A 21,869-nucleotide genomic window follows, 5' to 3' on the forward strand; every position below is an offset into this window, starting at 1 on the left:
AGTGATGAATGAGTCAGTCAGTCAGTCAGTCAGTGAGGGCTTTGCCTTTTATTAATATGTATAGATATATATATATATATATCCATCCATCCATTTTCCAACCCGCTGAATCCGAACACAGGGTCACGGGGGTCTGCTGGAGCCAATCCCAGCCAACACAGGGCACAAGGCAGGAACCAATCCTGGGCAGGGTGCCAACCCACCGCAGGACACACACAAACACACCAAGCACACACTAGGGCCAATTTAGAAATGCCAATCCACCTAACCTGCATGTCTTTGGACTGTGGGAGGAAACCGGAGCGCCCGGAGGAAACCCACGCAGACACGGGGAGAACATGCAAACTCCACGCAGGGAGGACCCGGGAAGCGAACCCATGTCCCCAGATCTCCCAACTGTGAGGCAGCAGCGCTACCCACTGCGCCACCGTGCTGCCCATTATATATATATATATATATATATATATATAATATAATATATATATGGTAGAGAAGGTCTGTGATACAGTTTATATATTTGCAGTTGGAGATCCACAAAGGGAGAAAAATGAATCACGTATCCTATGATACGTGATTAATTTTTCTCCCTTTGTGGATCTCCAGCTGCAAATATATATATATATATATATATATATATATAAATGGATTAAATTAATTTTTTTCCTCAGAATTCTACATACAATACCCCATAATGACAACGTGAAAAAAGTTTACTTGAGGTTTTTGCAAATTTATTAAAAATAAAAAAACTGAGAAATCACATGTACATAAGTATTCACAGCCATTTTGCTCAATACTTTGTCGATGCACCTTTGGCAGCAATTACAGCCTCAAGTCTTTTTGAATATGATGCCACAAGCTTGGCACACCTATCCTTGGCCAGTTTCGCCCATTCCTCTTTGCAGCACCTCTCAAGCTCCATCAGGTTGGATGGGAAACGTCGGTGCACAGCCATTTTAAGATCTCTCCAGAGATGTTCAATCGGATTCAAGTCTGGGCTCTGGCTGGGCCACTCAAGGACATTCACAGAGTTGTCCTGAAGCCACTCCTTTGATATCTTGGCTGTGTGCTTAGGGTCGTTGTCCTGCTGAAAGATGAACTGTCGCCCCAGTCTGAGGTCAAGAGCGCTCTGGAGCAGGTTTTCATCCAGGATGTCTCTGTACATTGCTGCAGACATCTTTCCCTTTCTCTTGACTAGTCTCCCAGTTTCTTGCCGCTGAAAAGCATCCCCACAGCATGATTCTGCCACCACCATGCTTCACTGTAGGGATGGTATTGGCCTGGTGATGAGCGGTGCCTGGTTTCCTCCAAACGTGACGCCTGGCATTCACACCAAAGGGTCCAATCTTTGTCTCATCAGACCAGAGAATTTTCTTTCTCATGGTGTGGTAATGTGCCTTACTGGCATTACCTGTAATTAAATAAAATTAGTTATGTGTCCTCTGCATGGTGTTGAGAGAGGCATTTATTTGAAAAAAAAAAGGTTAAAGTATAAAGAAAGGAAACTTGCCTTTTTCCTTTTTATATAATGCAGACAGATGTCTTCACTGACGATATTAGCGCTTTTTGGGGAGCGTCACGGCGGATCTCATGTAGACTGGAGAGACAGCCCTGCCATTAACTGGCCGGGATGGTATTGTCGGTCCTCCTGCGACCTCATACAGTGCATCCGAAAAGTGAAATGAAGTGGATTAATGAATTTAATCCATTTTGGAATAAGGCTGTAACATAACAAAATGTGGGAAAAGTGATGCACTGTGAATACTTTCTGGATGCACTGTATGCAATAAATCCTCTTTAATAAAATCCCTGTGTGCGTCCAGGTGTCCGTGTGTGTGTGTCTTCTGGTGAAGTGCGCTTGCGTGGGGCACGGTGCGATGCGCGATATTACTGTCAGAGAAAGTTACAGGCCTTTTACGGAAATACACACCAGTGTTACTGCGAGAGGAAATTAAAGGTACACAATACAGTGACGCATATTACAGCCACATACAAGCCAGTATTACTGTTAGAGAAAATTAAAGGCATATTACCGACGCGCACGCCTGTATTACCGGCAGAAAAAATTAAAGGTATTACGGACGTACAAGCCAGCAGATGTACAAGACAGTATTACTGTCACAGAAAATTAAAGACACACAGTACACGGTGGCAGCCCACGAAGAACGGTCACCTCAGCAAGTAAACATCAATAAAAGAAAGGCTGAAAGACAAAGAAAAATACGACCAACAAAAAGAATGAGGTCAAGGTCCCTTGCCATTTAATATAGACTGTTCCTACTAATGTTTAAGCACTACTGTTCTAGAGCCCGTTATTTTAACGGGCTTAATGACTAGTTCTAATATATTTGTGGAAGGGAGAGCCTAAAGTCCAAATATCAAATAAACACTTTCACAAAAAGTACATGTATAACAAAACAAATATGCTTTTATTCAAGAGTAAAGAAATCGGGTTAGGGTACGGCACTGACACGTTCACGTTGGTGATACAGCGGTAAGAACTGCTGTCTCATAATCAAGAGGTTGTGGGTTTGAGCCCAGCTTCTTCCCAGAATAAACTTTTTGAGTAGTGAGTTGCTCCTATTCTTACTATTATAGAATAAAAAACATGCATTTGATTTGAGTCTGTAACAGCTGGTGTAAATGTATGGTACTTGTAAAGGTTAGCGTTTTTTTTTTTTTTTTTTAAATTCAGTTTTGTTCTCTCAGTTGCATTCATGCCCCTCTGATCTGACACTGCTGTTTTCAGATAAAGACATGCTATAACAGAGGTGAACTAAGTTGAGGATGAGCAGTGCATGCCGAGCTCGCCAAGATATTGTGCAAAGTTCTGTTTGTGATTATGTTTTGTGATGGCCTTTATATAAAAAACATTTATATGTTACTTATATAAAAGCCACATCGAAAGTTATTTACCTGTTTACGCTGTAGGAAGATAAGTAAATAAATCAAGGTAAAGTCACAAGTAGACTGCAGAGCTCCCTGTGTTTGATCGACACGGGCATGCTGACAAAGTATATGTGTAATGCCATGAAAAGTGCGGTGGCACGCTAGTGTTTAGATCTGATGGTATACTGTATGTGCCCAAAAAAAGAAGTCTGACTGCATTCACGTACCATTGCTCGCATACTGAAATGTCAGCATGGCACTGCCAGATCTAAACTGCGACAGCAGTCTGCTTACTGCTTGTACTGATTGACACATTTACAAAACAAAAGACGCAGATGGAGAGGTACGAAGGAATTTCAGGTGGACCGGGATTACGAGTTTTTTCATAGGCTTCAGGGATTCTAGTATTAATTCTTAGCCACTGTTGCGGTAACACATATCGGCGAGCCACAATGGAAATGTTGCTGCTGGAGTCAAATAAGGCCGTGGTTTTGTATCCATCAACAATTACCACTCCTGTATGTGGAATCACCAGAGGGTTTCGTAAGTGCACAACACCCTTCCTTCCCTCTCCATTTGCATTCCTCGTTGTCACCAAGCAGACAGCGCGCATGTGAATCCAGGAACTTTGGTGCTTGCTCCAAGTGGTGATGGGTGGGCCTGTGCTCCAATGCGTTCCGTCTGGGTTTGACTAAGGGATGGTTTTGCCCCCCCAGCTGACGAGGCAGCCCTTATAGTTTGCACGAGCGTCATAAGTTCAAGCATGGTGGAATTTCTTCGTCCCCAGACCGACTGGACAAGATGTTCCAGAATGCTGTTCATGAATAAGTAGCAGGTGACCTGCTCTACTATTTGGTGGGGAATATTTTCTTCTGGCCTTAGTCAGTTTCCCCACTTTAGCCCATACTGAATAAGTCTGTGGGCGAGTTGGCCGTTCTGGGTCAAATTTTCACCTTTTTACCTTATTTACCTGCTGGTCTGGGGCACTCTCACTTTTAGCCAAGGGCTCTGACTTGGTGGGAATGGTGGGACTCTTCTTCGAGAGAGCATAATAAGCCCCTTTGGCCTACCCCATGTGGACCAGCCCAATCCTGCTGGCCCACCCTGCACACTCCCTGTGGACTCTAGTTCGCCCGGTTATGTGTACTGGGGATGGAGTTGGCACCTGGTCTTTCCGAATCCCAGGACGCCCCTCCTACTTGGAAACTTGGGTACAGTACTTTCCCACCAGGATATTAGTGAAGGTTGTCTTCTTTCGCGTCCTTCTTCTGGTACTTCTTGGAGCCAATCATCCTGCTGACTATGCCAGTTGTCAAAGAAAAGACAAAGAGCCAAAAAAAGGTTTGGGGCAGCCTCACGTATACTTGAATATGGCTGTACATTTGTAAATTAATATGCACAATTGTGTACAGATTGGAGTCCAAAACAGAACTGACTCGGCTGAGAAAGTGATGTTGTCAGGGCCAGAGCCAAAAGTAACGCCAGAAGGAATTTCCCATAACTGGTCTGCAGTGGAAAGAGAGAAAGGATTAGCACACTCCTCCACCCCTTGGTCTGGCGTGGAATTACCTTCATTCAAACCCATTAGCTGCTTGGCTCTTTCACTCTTCACCATCTGGAGGGTATTGATTCCAATGACTGTTGTTCTTCAAGTGCAACTGGGTCTCCTGCTGGGAGTTCTTGTGTTGCACAGGCAGACCTCTAGTCACCAGTATTCCTTGTGTAACCATAACATGTGATAACCTGTTGCCTATACAAATTTTAAAATAGTAGTTTTCCCTTAAAACTAAGATGGACAACTTTATTATTATGAAAAGAAAACCTCAAGATGATTGAAGTGAAAGTGAAAATAAGACAAAAGTTGGAAATATGAATGAAAGTGAAAATAAATACTCATTCTTTAAGGAGAACAGCTGTGATAAAAGTAAGAAAAATATTTGTATTTGGGCAGTTATTTAGATCTTGGATTTACCTGATGTGGGAATAAACATAGTTCTAGTTCAAAATGTGTTATTTGAGAAGATAAATTGTCCAAAGGAAGGCATGTTACCCAGTGAATTAAAGATACTGTACATGTCACTCTGAAACATGGTCATCTTGCTAACAGTTCTATAGTTCGAGTAACTTTTAAATTGGCAAAGAAAACAGAGTCAGAGGTTTTCCAAAATAGTAAATGTTTCTGATACAGCTCAAAGGACAACTGCTTAGTAGTTACTTGCTAAAAATCTGAAGCCTCACAATGGCATAGAAAAAGAAATTTTGGGGAGTGAAGTAGTAAACGAGGTTCAAAGAAATCCTCCTTCAGAAAATACCTGTAGGAGGTCGATGGAGATGAATTCAAAATATGTCAGCAGGCAAAAAAGAAAGTTTGTGTGAGTGAAGGCTCAGCTACTGGCATTCATTTGCTGCCTTCATAATACTAAACTAGTTGATCAGTATTTTGTTGTAGAGAACTTCAGAAGTTGTAAATTTTGTTGTAAAGAACTTCAGGCCAAGATGTATTCACTACATTAAGTTCATACTTGGAAGCTCTTGGCTTGTGTGAGAATTTGTACAGAAGGAGTTCCATCAGTGGTTTATTCAGTGAATGGATTTGTATCTTTAGTAAAGAAACAAAACTATGTAAAAATAACACAGTGCTTTCTCCATTGTGATGTGCTGGTTGAAAATACACTCAACAATGAGTTGAAAACTGTACTAGACACAATTGTAAAAATGGTTAGCTATATAAAATCACATCTGATTGCCAAACTATATGAAGAAGGTGGAGTGTGCAAGTTTTTCGACCTATTGCGGAAATCGGTTGATGATGCTGTAGCTCGGCTTCTTAAATGGACTGCAAATCCCAGCAGCCCTGGGGGTATGCCCATCTTTGGGCAGCTTTGGCTTCAACTTTGGGCACTAATTTTAAAACTGGGCCATAACAGTTTGACAGGATCACAATTGGTGGTGTCTTTTTGTTTCAACACAACTGAATTACACCTGTCAGATTACAATTTTCTCTGGCTTTATGGTCTTGTCTTGTGCCTGCTTGTGTTTGTGATTTTTGTCTTGGTTGAAAAACATCTTCGTCTGGGAGCACTCCCGACATCTGCAAGTCTTCATGTACATTGGCATCATGGTAGGAAATGCATAAATTTCAGGAGACTTTTCATATCACCATCATTGTAAAAAAGGCTCCTGTGCCTTTAAGGCGCTGAAGCATGATGACGTGAAAACCGCGGCGTGTGCAGGGTGCATGCGCGTTTTGTGAGATATACCTCGTGAATGCCGGAACTACTGGAGCCGTTGGAGAAAGTTTAAGTTTGTGCGTTGTTGACCAAATGTAAGTGCTTATGTACATATTTAGAAGTTAAGTGTTAAAGGCTAGATAGAAAACTGTTCTGAATTAGTAGTTAGGTTAATACTTTACGTTTCCACATTGAACTTGTAATTGCAAACACCTTGTATTGAAAGTGTGAAGCTATAGTGCCACTTATTGGACATTTGTGTATAGCATAGTGAGATAACATGTATATGTACTAAATGTCTTATTTTGTTGTTTGCCTGTTAGAACCACACATATACCTACTCACCTAACTGTACAGTTGTTCTACTTCATGTGAAATTTGGCATCTCAACATTAAAGCGATTTCTTGAAATGGTTGGATTAGTTCCTGTGTTCTAACCGACACACCACAGCGACTACAGCGTATTGCAAGTCTGCCTTTCTACATAACAATCATCATCTGCATTTTTGAAACTGGACTGTATCATGTTTATTGTTTTGTGCTTAGTATTTTGTTGGATTTCTTTTGTATCTGTAATATTAATCAATTTTATCATTTACTGCAATAAATATACACACACATGTATTACAATAAGTTCAATTTTGTAAAGGTATAGTTCACTAAAGAACAGCTAAACTGTGCACATTGTCTTGGGACGCCATGCATCTTTTTCTCGCAACCAGTCTCACACATGTGTTTGGATTGCACAGTGATCATTCTCTTTCACACTTCTTGCAACTTTTTCTGTTTATCATGGGCCTAAAATGCATTAGCCAGTTTTTGCATTTGCAGGGGTCCTGTACCCCTAACTCCCACAAAACTTAAGGGATTACTTTTTTTACTCGAGAAGCAAGATAATTTCACTTGCAGATGATACTTGGATTACTTAGTTGAACATTTAAACAATGTTAATTCCAACATACAAGAAATGCTGAAAATCTCTTGTGTTTGACTGGCAAAATGAAAACACTGAGAGGTAAGTTAAAGTTGCCGGTCACCATGGTCAAACAGGTCAATGTGAATACTTTACCTCACTTTGCTGTGACAGAGAGCATCTTGAAGTATTGGGGAAAAAATAGTATTTTCCAAATCCATTTATTGCATTGGTATCAAGCTATTCTAAGCTGAATTGCACAAAGGAAGAGGAATGATTTGAAATATGTAATTATGGCAGTTTGAAATCACATATAAAGAAGTGCCTCTTGATGAATTTTATATAGAAATGAAGAATAAATATCCTCATATTGCAAAAAATGGTCTGGTTATTATACTACAGTTTTCTACCCCTGTGAGAGATAATTTTCAGTGCTTACAAGAATAAAAACTAGCAAGTACAAAAGATCACAAACAGTTAAAGAAGAAATTTAATGTCTCTCTACATGATACTAAAAAGATTCATCTGTAAATCATGTCAAGATCAAACGCTGTATCTCATTGAAAAGGTACAAAAAAATTACATTTAGTATGTTCGTTTCATTTTTGTTTTTATATTTGAAGTATATTTCATTATCCCTAAAGAAATACAGTAATAACATTTATAGCTATGGTAACACTGAGTGATGTTGATACTGGGAAGTATGTAAAATAAAATACATGACTTAAGTTTGTCATCATTAAAAAAAAAAAAAGGGGTTGAAAAATACTGGCTTATTACATGTGTATTGTTATCCTGGAGCTTAGCGTCCAGTAGTAATGCCCAAGATAACCCATTCACATCAATTCCCTCCACCCTGCTACCCTGTGCATGAACCCGTTTACATAAATCCCACCAATGGAGTAAATGTGACTGTGCGTATGCAGCAAACCTTCCCAAGCTACCCCCAATGCAAGTCCAAAAAGCATACCACCTTATCTGTTAAGCATGGTGGTGGGAGTGTTATGTCTTGGGCATGGATGGCTGCCACAGCTACTGCGTCACTTATCTTCATTGATGATGTGCAGTAACTGCTGATGGCAGTTGCACAATGAATTCGGAGATGCATAGAAACATCTGCTCAGGTTCCAGTAAATGCCTCCAAACTCATTGGACGGTGCTTCATCCTACAAGGTAATGTTCCCAAATACACTGCTAAAGCAACACAAGTTTTTTCAAATCTAAAAAATGGAATGATTTAAATCTAATTGAGCACGTCTTACATATGCTGAAGACAAGCCCCTGTAAAAAAACAGTTGCGGAAGATGGCTGCATTAGAAACTTACCAGAGCATCACCAAAATACTCCTGGTGATGTCTATGAATCGCAGACTTCAAGCAGTCTTTGCCTGCTATGGATATTTGCATGGATATGCAACAAAAAGTACTAAATATGATTGCTTTAATAAACCAACCATTGCTATGTCCCAAACATTATGGTACTCTGAGATGTGGAGAGCATATATAAAAAGTCTCATTTCAATATGGTGTGACCGAAATGTATGCAGATACCTTTTGAATTAAAGTCTGCAATGTGCACTTTAATCAAATCTGAACTGTTTAAATTGTAATTTTAATTTTTGGAGCAGAAGGGTAAATCAAGGAAAAATGTGTCTTTCTCCCAAACATCATGAAGGGCACTGTACAGTAGAAATGAAAACTAAAGAAAAGCAGGCAACTGAAGTGGAAGAATGTCACTCCATTGTGGAGGTAGAAAAACACAGCACCTAGCCAGCAGGGAGCTACTCCAACCCTCAAAAACTTAGAATGAAGAATGACTGACCTCTTAAATTAGAGAGAAAAAAAAAAAAAAAAAAAAAAAACAAGTAACTTGTTGTCCTCCCTTGATCTAATTAACTTCTTTGTGGCTATTACAGGTGACACCTTGCTATAATAACTAAGCATTTAAAAAATGTAAGTGCATATCACTAATGATGCTCATTGTTCTTCAAAATATTGCAAAATGCAGAACAGGACAAGACATCACAGCCCCTTAGAAGAATACAGCTGAGTCCTCTACTGAACCAGTAAACCCGCGATTCTGGAAAGAATCGCAAATCCAAGAATGGCAATCACTTTCTGTTCCCTCTGATATTTGGAAGGAAGAAAAATCATGGAGGGTGGGTGCGTCCTGGGAGAGTTTTCATTTAATTAAATAAATATATTTGTACTAAAGCGGTTTATTTTTGGAGCCATGACGTGTTTCAGAAGCGTGTTGTAGGCGCCTGCGTTCATTGTTTATATCCATGTGGTCTTGTTTTTGTTTTTCTATGGCTGTGCCGTTAGCTAGAAGTCGTTTGCTGACGGCGGTGGATTCGCGTGCTGAAGTGACCATGGCGGCGGATCCGGGCATGGAGGGCTACATTACTAAACGAAGGTGGTGTGGGCGGTCGCGTTCAGGCGGCGATTCTCTAAAGAATCGCAAATGCAAGAATGGCAATCAGTTTCTATTCCTTCCGATCTGTGGAGGAATGAAAAATGATGGAGGGTGTGAGCGTCCTGGTAAAGTTTTCATTTAATTAAATAAACATATTTGTACTAAAGCGGTTTCTTTTTGGAGCTGTGACTCAGCTGGTTCTGGTGTTTCAGAAGTGTGTTGTAGGCGCCTTCGTTTATTGTTTTTATCCATGCAGTCTCGCTTTTGACAGCGGTGGTAGTGTGTACGGCTTGCCTGTTGCCTCTGGCATCTGTGCATATATACTGTACAACCTGGCGTGCACGCTTTACCTCAGGTTTAGTTCACAGGTTGTAGCCATACAGGCTCGTTTTTGTATTTCTAATCGTTGAGCTGTTTCTTTTTGGAGCCGTGGCTCCTTTGCCTGTGCTGTTTCAGAAACGTGTTGTGGGTGCCTTCGTTCATTGTTTTTATCATTTTTGTATTTCCGTTAGTTGAACTCTTTCATTTTGGAGCCGTGACGTCTTTGCTTCTGGTGTTTCTGAAGCGCGTTGTAGGAGCCTCCGTTTATTGTTTTTATCCATGCGGTCTCGTTTTTGTTTTTCTGTGGCTGTGTCGTTAGGTAGAAGTCATTTCCTGTTAGGAATCATAATTCAACGTACTTTTAATACTGAATTACCGTTATGTGATTTAAATATGCCATACTGACTGCTGGCACAGTGGATTAGAGCAAGTTTAGTTTACAGGTTGTGTTGTTTGGGTGCCATCTACCGACTCTGGAAAGCTGCTGGGTTTGACTCTGGGGTGCTGAGGCGCTCTGCGCATGCGCCTCGGTGCGTCCTGCGTCCGTGCACATAATTGCGTCCGTGCATATAATTATACAACTGTCGTTTAGTAATATAGATAAAAGCTCTGTTGACTTGGAAGTTTGCAACAGCCTAAGAGTCTGATTTTTGATTGTCAAAGAAACCTCCCAAACACACAAGAATTTCTGGCTTAGATAATGAAGAACTGGAATAACAAGCTTATAGGGGGCTGTAAGATGGTGAGACTCAAACCAAGTTTAACTGATGAGCTCGCTTCTTATATTTCTTGTTCTTGTATGTCTCTAGACCCATTCCTGCTTTTTCCACTCCGCCTGATTGTATCAGATGAAGCCATCCAGCATTAAATAGCACCTGAAATAGGAAGTTTAAGACAGTTCATATATATTATTATTTTTCTCTTGAGCTTCTGTAAAGTTTTAGTCTCCCCCTGGGGATAAATCGTCTGTGTGCCTACAGTATCTACCTGTCTATGAATCACATGCCCTTATCCACAAGACAACTTGAGACAAGCAGGATACAAGAGAAATGGCTCCAGACTAATTTCAAAAGCTTGCTTTATTGCCAGAATAAACACCTTTACAGCTTGAGCAGAAACAGCACTGAAATTTGAATAAAAAATGTATTTTCTGGTGTTCATAAGTCACTTTAGGGGGGTTCTACACTGCCTGCAAAAACTATTTGGTGATCAGCATAAGTCAAAAGTTTCAAAATTCAAGGCAAAAGACAAGAAGAGCTTCCTGACTGAGGAGTATATCCTGTGGCAATGTTCACTTTTGGGATTAGGGTAAAAAAAGTTTCAGGGCAGACAACATGTCACAGCCTTTTCAAAAACTGAATGACATCACCGTCTTCAACATTTTTGTAAGACGAATAATGCAGATATTATTTCTCTGGTTTTGGTCTTCCAGCTCAATTAGTTTATTGGAGTGGGATACAACCTGTGATTATATTTTGGCATTGTAAGAAATGACTTCAAGTATCAAGGTGCCAAGTTCCTTAGAATGAATTTTGCTCCTCTATAACCTTGTTTTGATCCTGGCAAATTACAGAAGGGGTTTTCTCTAAAATCAAGCCATTAAGTTGCAGTCTCACATATGACTTACTTCTTAAAGTCTGCACACATGGTGTATATTTAGGAGTTAGCAGCGTTCCTGACAGATGAGGGTTTGGTTCAAGCTGTTTTTTTTTTTTCCTTGTGAACTTACAACTGAGTGAAATGTGACATAATTTATTTCTGTAAGGAAAATGTCCATAAAGCTGAGGGGAAAAAGCGAGTGTCGTGGGGAGCTGAACTAGATCGTGTCCATACAGCATTCAGGGCCATGTGATTTCCCCCATTTTTAGCAAGGTTTATGTGAGTAGCTGAAGTGGAAGTCATTTTTAAATATGAAGCCAGTGCTGTTGTGCACACACCCAGTAGTGACATCCACATCCTAGGCAACAGATAAGAAAATATGCAAGCATCCCTAGTATGCGACAACCGGGGCAATATTGGCTTAAATTGATATTGCAGTTATTTTGAGCCAGAATGTAATATTCAATATATGTTAATATGCTATCAAAATCTCTTAAAAGTTAAAGATCAGCACCATATAGAGATGTATCTATATAAATAAAATGTATTATTATTCATTTTTATTTATGTAGCACTTTTTCCATTCTCAAGGCACTTCATAGAGTCTCAGAAAGAACAGCAGGTATTTGTAACAATGGATACAAATATTTTATACATATAATACTAAAACATATAAATACAGGATATGCAAAGCATTAAGCTGAATAAAAGAAAACATAATAAACCAGAATAAAATACTAAATTCAATACTAGAAGACAAGCCAGAACAAGTAACATAATTTGTGATATAACACACGCACACAAACAAATTATCCTGAGCATCTGAACAGAGACATAAACAGAAATTAAAAGCCTTCCTGAACAGATGAGGTTTGAGTTGTTTTTTAAAAGAATTAATGGAGTCAGCTGATCTAATTAATTTAGGGAGGTCATTACAAAGACTGGGTGGTAAACAGCTGAAGGCCCTGTCACCTGTAGAGTGCAGGTTAGTGTGGGGCACAACAAGATTGCCAGAATCAAAGGAAATTAGCGAGTGAACAAGAGCAAGGACACTGATATAGTCTGGAGCAAGGCCATGTAGAGTTTTGTAGGTTATTAATAGAATTTTATTCAATCCTGTAAGACACAGGGAGCCAATGAAGACGAAGCAGGATGGATGTGATGTGCTCGCTGTTGCTGGACTGTTGCAGCAGAGTTTTGAATCAATTGGAGCTGTCATAGAAGATTAGAAGGGGCACCTGCCAGTAGGAAGTTACAATAATCAATGCAGGATGTGATAAAAGCATGGACAAGTTTCACAGCATTAGAAAAGGAGAGGAATGAGTGAACACAGCATATGTTACAGAGGTGGAAGTAAGAAAGTTTCTTAATGAGGGAAGAATGAGAAAGGGAGAAATCAACAATGACATCAAGAGGCATTGCATCAGAAAAAGGTCCGATTAGATCTCTGTCAAGAGTGACTGAAGAGGAGCTCATTTTCTTAAGTTGCGCTTTAGTGCCAATTTGCAGTTCAGTTTTGTTGCAATTTAATTTTAAAGAGTTCTGCTAACATCCAGGTGTTAATTTCACTGAGGCAGGTTGTGAGCTGAGAAAGCCCTGATGAAGTTTCATTTTTACCATTGAAATAGAGTTGAGTGTCATCTGCATAAAAATGATAACCCACTTCATAGCTACGAATAATATGGCCAAGGGGAAGCATAAAAATACAGAAGAGAAGAGGGCCGAGGACAGAGCCCTGAGGAACGTCTTGTGTGACTGGCACCGAGCTGGATGTGCTGTTGCCAAGTCTAACAGACTCTTGCTTATCAGTCACATAGGACTTAAACCACTGGAGTGTCAAATGCTGCACTGAGGTCTAATAGAATTAATATGCTGGTTTGTCCAGAGTCTGCTGCCATAAGCATATCATTGGTTTCCCAAAGCAGAGCAGTTTCACAGCTGTGCTGCGCCCTGAAGCCAGACTGAAAGGGTTCCATCAGTTTATTAGAAGTGAAGTAAATGGTGAGTTGGGAGGCTATAACATGTTTAACAACTTTTGATAGAAAAGGTAAGTGAGAAATAGGGTGTAAATAGTTAAGATTGTTAGCATCAAGACCAGAATGTTTTAACATTGGGGTTGTGGCTGACACAAAGCCAGTGTCAAGGAATGTATTTATTATTGTTGTAACAGTTGGGGTTATAGCATGAAGGCAGGATTTAAGAAGTGTGGTGGGGATGGGGTCCAGTACACAAATAGTTGGCTTCATCTTACAAAGCAGGTTTTTAACAAATAAAGATGTCAAAGATATAAATGGATGATGGATTTACAGAATGTTAGTTGAATTATTTATATTTTTCATTTTGTTAAAGACAAAGTGGGGGGATTTTTCACAGATAATTGGGCCAGATACAGGTTGAATAGTTTTTTTAACTACAGAGGGAAAAAAACCCTCAGGTTGTCATGGCCACTTTCTATTACTCTGAGTTTTTGGCTGCAGTTAATGCATCTTTGTAAACTCTTTGATAGTCAGGGAAAGCCTGGACATGCATAGTGAGGCCAGTCTTACGTGACATTGTCTCAAGGTGTCAGCCAGCTACTTTTATAGACCGTAGTTCTGAGTTGTACCATGGACCTGAAAGCTTATAGGAAACCTCCTTGTTTTAAAAGACTGCTGTTTTATCAAGTGCTGAAAGAAGGGCTAATTTATAGTAGTCAACAAGACTTTCTAATGTGGATAGAATTAGGGGAAGACAGAAAAAGATCAGAAATGGATCCAACAAGGACAGAAGGACAGATATTTTTAAGGTTTCTGAAAGAAATGTGATGTTTACAGGTAAGATGAGGGAGAGGTAATGAGACTATATTTCAGACGCAGCACAATGCCAGTGTCTTTTAGGACATTCTAGTCCGACCACTTGCTCTTAACAAACTGTTTAGTATGCATGAGTTTATCACGATAGTATTTCTGCATAGTAGAAAGCCAATACTTATCTGACAGTAGTAGAACACACTTAAGTAGCGCAGCACAGCTTAGGGCTTGTTTATACTTCATGTTCAGAATGTGCAAGCATCATGGTTGCCACGTGTTCCCAGCGTTCATTTGATACGTCCTCTGAGCATGTCCTCAGAAATTAACGCGCTCGTGTTGTTGTCCCAGCAAAAAGTTGGGGGGTGCAGTGTGATAAAAGTTGGAATGTGACGTCAGAGTCTTTGTTTACTATCTACATGTGACAGAAAGCCGCTTTGAGGATCCTACGGGATTGATGTGCCTGCTTCAATGTTTGATGAATGGTTCAATGTGGTGAAGCAAAATGCCAATATACAAGTGCATTCGTGGGGCTTTTATATTCAAGCGTTGCATATTCCCCATCGCTATGACACGATACATTTTAAAAGTCTCACATATCGTCTTCTGTGCCGTTTGTTTTTTTTTTTTTTTTTTTTTTGCACCTTCACAACAGCAACAGAATGTACAGTGCTGTATTTGAGCCACAGAGAAAAAAATTAAGGACACAGTGAAAAGGTCTATTTTGTGATTAAAGTGGAAATTTTGGCTTTAATCTCGTAGTTTACTTTATCATTAAAGTAGACCGTTGTAAATGTCATCTTAAAACTGACCCAGTTGTTAATCGATACTTACTTCTGGAGCTTCCTCCTGAACTGACTGCAGCAGCAAGCAGCAATAGATCACCACAGAAAACACATTAAATGTATGATATTCCAGCTCTCTGCACATTTAAAATCCTTAGATTTATACTTGATAATCAGTTTCATGATGAAATGCATTAAAGTATGTATGTTATATTTTACAGATAAATCGTTAATTTTGTTTAAATAATGAATACTGTTAATAATTACACACACATGGGGGTGACATGGTGGCAGCGGAGAGGTAGCACTGCTGTCTCGCAGGGAGTCACGTCGCTGGTGTTCCCTGCCTGGAGTTTGCATGTTTTCCTGGTGGATTTCCACAGTGGGCTTCAGTTTCCTTCCAGAGATATGCAGGTTTGGGAATTCGGTGATGCTAAAATGAGGCCAGTGTATGTGTGTGCTTGTGTTCATCTTGCGATGAGCTGATGCCCTGTCCTGGGAAATTTTACCTCATGCCCAATGCTAGCTGGAATGGGCATATCCCTGGATTAATGGATTTAATCATTAAACATCCTTTTCAGAGCTATTACGGCAAGTTGTCCTCGGAATTAAATGGATGAACAGTAAATCGCTTGCGTAGCAGTATCGTCTGCTGGAGTATGCGTCGCGTTACGTGAAGTATAAACCTGGCCTTAGAATGTGAGACAGGTGGAGTAGGGTTGTGCAAATGAGCGACGATAGCAGTGTAGCAAAAAAATCAAATAGAAGCATAGACTGATGCCACTGTAGGATTGACCCATTAAAAGAGTAGGAGATACTATAAGATGTTTTTTGTTTTTTTTGTTGTTTTTGTTCTTTATTTCGCCTTATACAATTTCTTGTATTATTAATTTGGTAGTTTTCGGATACCCCTTGGGGTCAGAGCGCAGGGTCAACCATTGTACAGCGCCCCATGAGCAATTACAGGTTAAGGGCTTTGCTCAAGGGCCCAGCAGAGCAGTGGCGTTTTTGGCAGTGACGGGGATTCGAACCGGCAACCTTCGGGATACCAGCGCAGATCCTTAGCCTCAGAGCCACCATGTTGTAACAAAACACACAAGAACAAGGTCAAAGTGTTGGGGACCATCCCCGTTTAGTTAAAGTTGAAAGGTTAGTGGTTTGGTCTTTACAGACTTGAGTCCAGAACAAAACTGATCAGTATAAGAATGGCAGACATATATATAATGGAACAGCAGGAAGTGATATAACAAGCAGCTGGCATTCTGGGATCGAAGTGGCATCATCTGGAGGTGGGACTTTGAGGGGTGGAACCAGAAGTGACATCATAAGCCAGAAGTGATTATTATTGGGATGATACTTTAGTTGTTCTGTGGGGAAAAAAGGAGAAAGAGTTAGAGTACAGCACCAATCCCTGGTCTTGCGAGGAAATATGATTATTTGAACCTGTAAACTGTCTCCTATTCACACGTGTGTGACAATGTGCATGAAGATAATTAGCAGAACTCAGAGGTTTCAACATATAACAATATACATAAGCCATGGGTATTACAGGTGTGATTGCTTTAGCGCCACAAGCCCGGTGGGTGTGAACGTTAGTTCATATCCGCAGTTGAAGCGTGTATAGAAGACATTGCTAGCAATTCAATTATATTCATTTTAATTAAGAAGACAGAACATTCCCAATTCATAAATCTTCATGATGCAAAGAAAAATGTTCACAAATGCCAGATTCTGATATTTTGGGTGATAGCATATTATTTAACAGATGTTATTGATACTTTAAGCAACTCTACAGCTATAAATGATAGATGGTGTAATTTCAGAGACTTTCTGAACCAGGGTGCATACCTAAATCCAATTAAACAAAAAGATGAAAAAAATTGGGTAAAATATATAAATAAAGGCATTGTTAAACTACAATAATCACTGTACAGGAAACTTAATTACAGCCAAATTATTTTGATTTAGAGGAATACCAGACACTGCAGAAGTTGGTCAAGAAAAAGAATATGAAAGAGCAAAAGTGACCAAAAGAGAAACCGAAGAAACAGCTAGAGAAGCCAAAAGAAATAGCAAGTAGTTTTTTGAGTATTATTTCAACAAAACGATGGTAAAAGGGTATTATGAAATCTTGGAAGCACAAAAAAGAGGAATCTCTGAAAATCAGAAAGACATAGCAAGTGAACCACACACTATAATATTTGAAAAGGAGCAAACAAATGGAACCCCAGGAGTAAAATCTAGATCCCAGTTCATACTGTAGTTTTTAAATAAAAGTCAGATGTGTTTCAAGCATTCAGTATGTTGAAGACTAATAAAAACATGGATCTGATGGAATTTTTTATTGTACTGAAAGAAATAAAAGATATAATTTATGAACCTTTATGAGGCACGTTTGAGCAGTCACTTGAGAAAGGTGAAGTACCTGAGGACAGGAAAGTTGCAAATGTGATAAATGTGTAATTACAGACCAATACGTCTTCCTTCTGTACCCTGCAAAATTATGAAAACTATAATAAGATATAAATTAGAAAATTACCTATATGGGAATAATATTTTAAATATTAGTTAGCATGTTTATGAGAGGAAGATCTTGCAGAACAAGAACAGGCTACTGCAGCAATTTTCAAAAGCAAAGCAAACAACATAGTTTATTTAGACATTCAAAAAGTCTTTGACACAGTCTCTCACACCCCAAACATGAATTCGAAAACTATAAGCATTTGGCATCAGAGGTAACCTATAAAGCTGGAGCTCAAGTTAGTTAAATGGCAGAGTTCAGGTAAGAAATTAATGTTCTGCGTAGGGTGAGATTATCACTGAAGTTCCTCAAAGGTCTGTCCTGGAACGCTTAATTTTTCTGATTTATATTAATGGCACTGATACTGGGATAGCTAGTAAACTTGTGAAACTGGCAGATGACACTAAAACTGGAGGAAAGGCAGACACTGAGGAAGCAACAAAACAATTCAAACAGACCTTCATAAGCTTCAGAGCTGGGTGAACACTAGGAAAGTGCAGTTTAATGTAGGAAAGTTCAAATTGCCACACATGACAAAGTAAATGTTAATTAAAAATACGAGCATAAGTTAGTAAGTAAAGGTAATTTGAAAATTACACAATAACCACAACAGACAAAAGCTGACACAATACATGTTCTCGATGGCTTATAGTGGTTCACATATGCACAACGCAGCACTCTACCGTGAGTCTAGCTGAAGTCAAGGTCAAATGAACATGGGTGGTCTGCTGCGGGACTGCACCATTCTTCAGCAATGCGCTGTAATAAGATTTCTTTGGGCAGCACAAGTAAAAACTGCTGGCATGGATAATAAAGAGCAGCTACTGTCAATACAGGCTTGTAGGTGGCAGTAAGATGAGGTCAGACCTGCTAGGATTGTGCCACAGGTTTATATTTAAAGACTAGGGCTGGGCAATTTGGCCTAAAATCAAAATCTCGATTAATTGAACATTTTAACTCGATTACGATTAATGAACGATTATTTTATTTATTTATTTATTTTTTGCCCTCATAGTTCACTGACAAGTTTTGAACAGTAAATATGCTCACATATTACAAGTGAGAGATTTTTGAATGAAGGGTGCATTGCTTGATTTTAAAATAATTGAAGGAAACACACTATCTACTATCTGTGATTATTTATTGAACATCAATGTTGAACAACTGAATTTAAAGCACACATTGCCTAAAACGAACAGTCACTTTGTTCTTATAAAAAAAGTAAAAAATAAATAACTTGCACTTTTGGAAACAAAATAAATTATTTTCAATGTTTTTCTTATTAAAAGTAGAAAATAAGCAGTATCTCTTCTAAATAAAATAACTCATATATCCTGTAAATAATATTTTAAACAGTGCATTTCTTGCATCTTCTGTAAACAAATATTTTAATGTGCAATGTATCAATGTAAACAACAGATTGTTGTAATGAAAATAGAACTCTCTAAACTCTTGCATGAGGTGATCTTAGCGATCTTGTCATGTCACTATATGAACATGAATTTACTCTAAGTTCTTACTAAGAAACACGAGCATGTTAACCTTTTCAGGTTTCAGGCAGGACCTGAGGCATGTAACAATGTTTCCGCCCGAACTGAAAACCCGCTCTGATGGGGAGCTAGTAGCTGGTACGCAGATATACTTTTTTGCCACCTTACTTAGAGTGGGAAAGTGTACATGATGCTTCCTCCACCAGTCCAGTGGATTTGCCTCACTATCCAGCATGGGGGACACCAAATAGCTGCTCATCTCTGCTTCTAGCGATTGCTGAAGTGACAGAGTGGGTGTAGCTGAACTTGCTGAAGGTGTTGCCTCACTCCCTTTAAAAAAGCTTCCTAATGACCTCTTTTGCTTTTTTGCTACTGCTGATGAAGTTGTTGGTTCTGCAGTCTCTGTAATCTGACTTTCTCTGCAGACTTCAGCTTCTGACATCTTCTCCATCTCTGTTTTCACTTTCTCCTGAATGGTGGGGACATTGTGAGCAGAAATGTAGGTAGCTTTAAATCTGGGATCAACAAAACTGGCTGTGTCCAGTAGCTCTTCTGTGATATGATCTGAGTACTTCTCCTTAAGGTACCTGAGGATGCTGGTTTTGATAGTTTTAGTCAGCTCTACATCATCTTCCTCCTCAGCAAGTACTCGTGAATTGAGGATGTGCAGTACAGGCTTTACAAATGAAATGGTCACATACTCTTCCCCTGATAGGGCGTCTGTGAACTCCATCAAGGGGGAAAGAGCCTTGCTGACAGCCTCTAAGACATCCAGATCAGCCCACGATGGAACAAGGTGCCTGGATTTTTTGTCTTCAGAAAGGACCTGTGTAATAGCTTTCCTTTGTTTGAGGACTCTTGCAAACATCATTTGCATCGATCCCCATCTGGTAACGCATGCTGTTTTTAGCTTGTGTTGTGGCAGGTTCAGTTCTTGTTGCACCTTCATTAATGCCTTCTTTTTTTTCCAGCTATAGGAAAAACCACTGACTATGTTTTTGCACACCCTCACTGCACGTGTCACACGTTGATCTTTCAATCCATTTTCTGAAACACACAAAATTAATAATTTTTTTATTATTATTGACAATATTTTATTTATACCTGAAGCTTTAACAGTACCAAAATTAATGAGCCTCTTATATTTCTTAAATAATATCAGATTAACAACACATTTTTACAACACAATGATTTTTACTTTAATGATGTAGTGTTCTGTTACATTGTAATGTGAACTTAACATTGTAACACTGTAATATCAAGCATATTGTAACATTTATAAAGGTGCTTTATGAACAAATTTAGCGTAGCCAGAATATAGTAAACTCCAGGTATGCCCAATTTGATAAAATCCCAATGCTATTATATTTAATTAAGCTGACGTGTACTTACCAATTGCAAGGTGTAGTCGGTGTCCAAAACACTGCTGCCGTAACCATCCATTAAGCGCAGCAGCTTTGACAACATTAGCACTGTTGTCTGTCGTAATGGCTGAAAGTTTTTCTTCCACAAGGTCCCATTCAGAAAGCATATCTTTCAGACCTTGCGCAATCATGTCTGCCGTGTGATCGGCTGGAAAATATGCCGTCTCAAGGCATCTCTGGCGCAGCTTCCAATCGTCGTCAATGTAGTGCAAAGTAAGGCTCAAGAATGGGTCCATCGTCCTACTTGACCAGAGATCATATGTGGCTGCAAAGTGTTGAACATTTTTCAGTTCAGCAGCTACATTTTTACAACATGTCTTGTACATGTCTGGCAGCGCAGTTTTAGAAAAATGTGATCGCGATGGCACAGTGTATCTTCTGTCGAGAGTTTTAACGAGGTGTTTAAACCCGCTTCGCTCCACTGTAGCCAAGGGAGTCATATCCTTTGCGATGTAATAACAAATAGTGTCAGTTATTTCTTTCCATTTTCTTGTACTCTTCTCATACTGTGTGGCATTTGTGAACGCTTGTGTTATCGACATCTGCTTTGCGGAGGCACTTGTTGCTGGGCGCTTGTCAGTCTCTTTTTGTTTTTTTTGAGCCATGCACTGTTCATATTCAGTAACATGATTGTGCTTCAAGTGTTGAAACAAATTGGTGATGTTACCTTTGGGCGTCGAAACTGTTTTTCTACAGTGTCTACATCTGACTTCATTTTGTTCGATGTCATCCTTACTGAAGCCAAAATGTGTCCAAATGACGGAGACTGCGTTTTTCTTTGGTACAAGCTGCTCTTGTTGCTCAGTTGTGTCAGTGTTTAAGCTCTCCATGCTCGACATGTCGGCGGAATAACGTAACGTAACGAAGCGGGGTCACGTGACTCCATATGCGGTAGTGTTTTTAAAGGGAAAGTAATCGAAATAATCGACCTGGAAAAATTTGATCGATTATAGGTTCTGAATGTCGATTTCAATTACTTTTCGATTAAACGCCCAGCCCTATTAAAGACATTAATATTTGGATAGATCTTGTAAAGTTTAAGGTAAAGTTTAGGACCACCAGTAAAGAATCAACTGTCAAAAATATTGTATGTGTGATCAACAAACTTGAAATAGCATAAAATGACTGATTCCTCTTTTTTCAAAGTTTAGAAAAAAGGAGCAACTTTAACCCCATTGTTTCCCTTTAGAGGGTGAATCCCTGGGGTAGGTTGATGTGGCATTTGCAATTTCAAGTCATTCTGGTTATTTTACTGAAGACACTGATTGCTTTACTCGCTTTATCATAAATGTGTAATTTCCAGCACATAATATGGTCCAACAAACATCTAAAAATGAGTTTGGTTTGTGTCTAGAGGGCCCAGAGAGGGGAGCCCCAAAAAGCTTAATGTCTTGCATAAATAGACATGAAGATTGGTTGAACAGTAAGTATATCATATGTGAGGGTTTTCTCGTATTGATGAGTCAGGAGGCACCAGACATGTGTAAGCAGTTCTT

General features: G+C 39.4%; 2 protein-coding genes across 2 annotated transcripts in view; both read right to left on the minus strand.

Moving 5' to 3' along the window:
- The window catches only part of trappc11 (trafficking protein particle complex subunit 11), a 973,608-nt gene that overhangs the window by 9,569 nt on the left and 942,170 nt on the right, over positions 1-21,869 (minus strand). The window lies entirely within an intron of this gene.
- On the minus strand, positions 18,469-21,357 carry LOC127527970 (E3 SUMO-protein ligase ZBED1-like). Its single transcript, XM_051928449.1, has 2 exons — positions 20,423-21,357; positions 18,469-19,216 (listed from the first exon to the last, which is right to left on the minus strand). The coding sequence occupies exons 1-2, from the start codon at positions 21,210-21,212 to the stop codon at positions 18,963-18,965; spliced, it is 1,044 nt and encodes a 347-aa protein (XP_051784409.1). The 5' UTR covers positions 21,213-21,357; the 3' UTR covers positions 18,469-18,962.

This window comes from Erpetoichthys calabaricus, chromosome 5 (assembly GCF_900747795.2).
Source record: "Erpetoichthys calabaricus chromosome 5, fErpCal1.3, whole genome shotgun sequence".
NCBI classification, from domain to species: domain Eukaryota; kingdom Metazoa; phylum Chordata; class Cladistia; order Polypteriformes; family Polypteridae; genus Erpetoichthys; species Erpetoichthys calabaricus.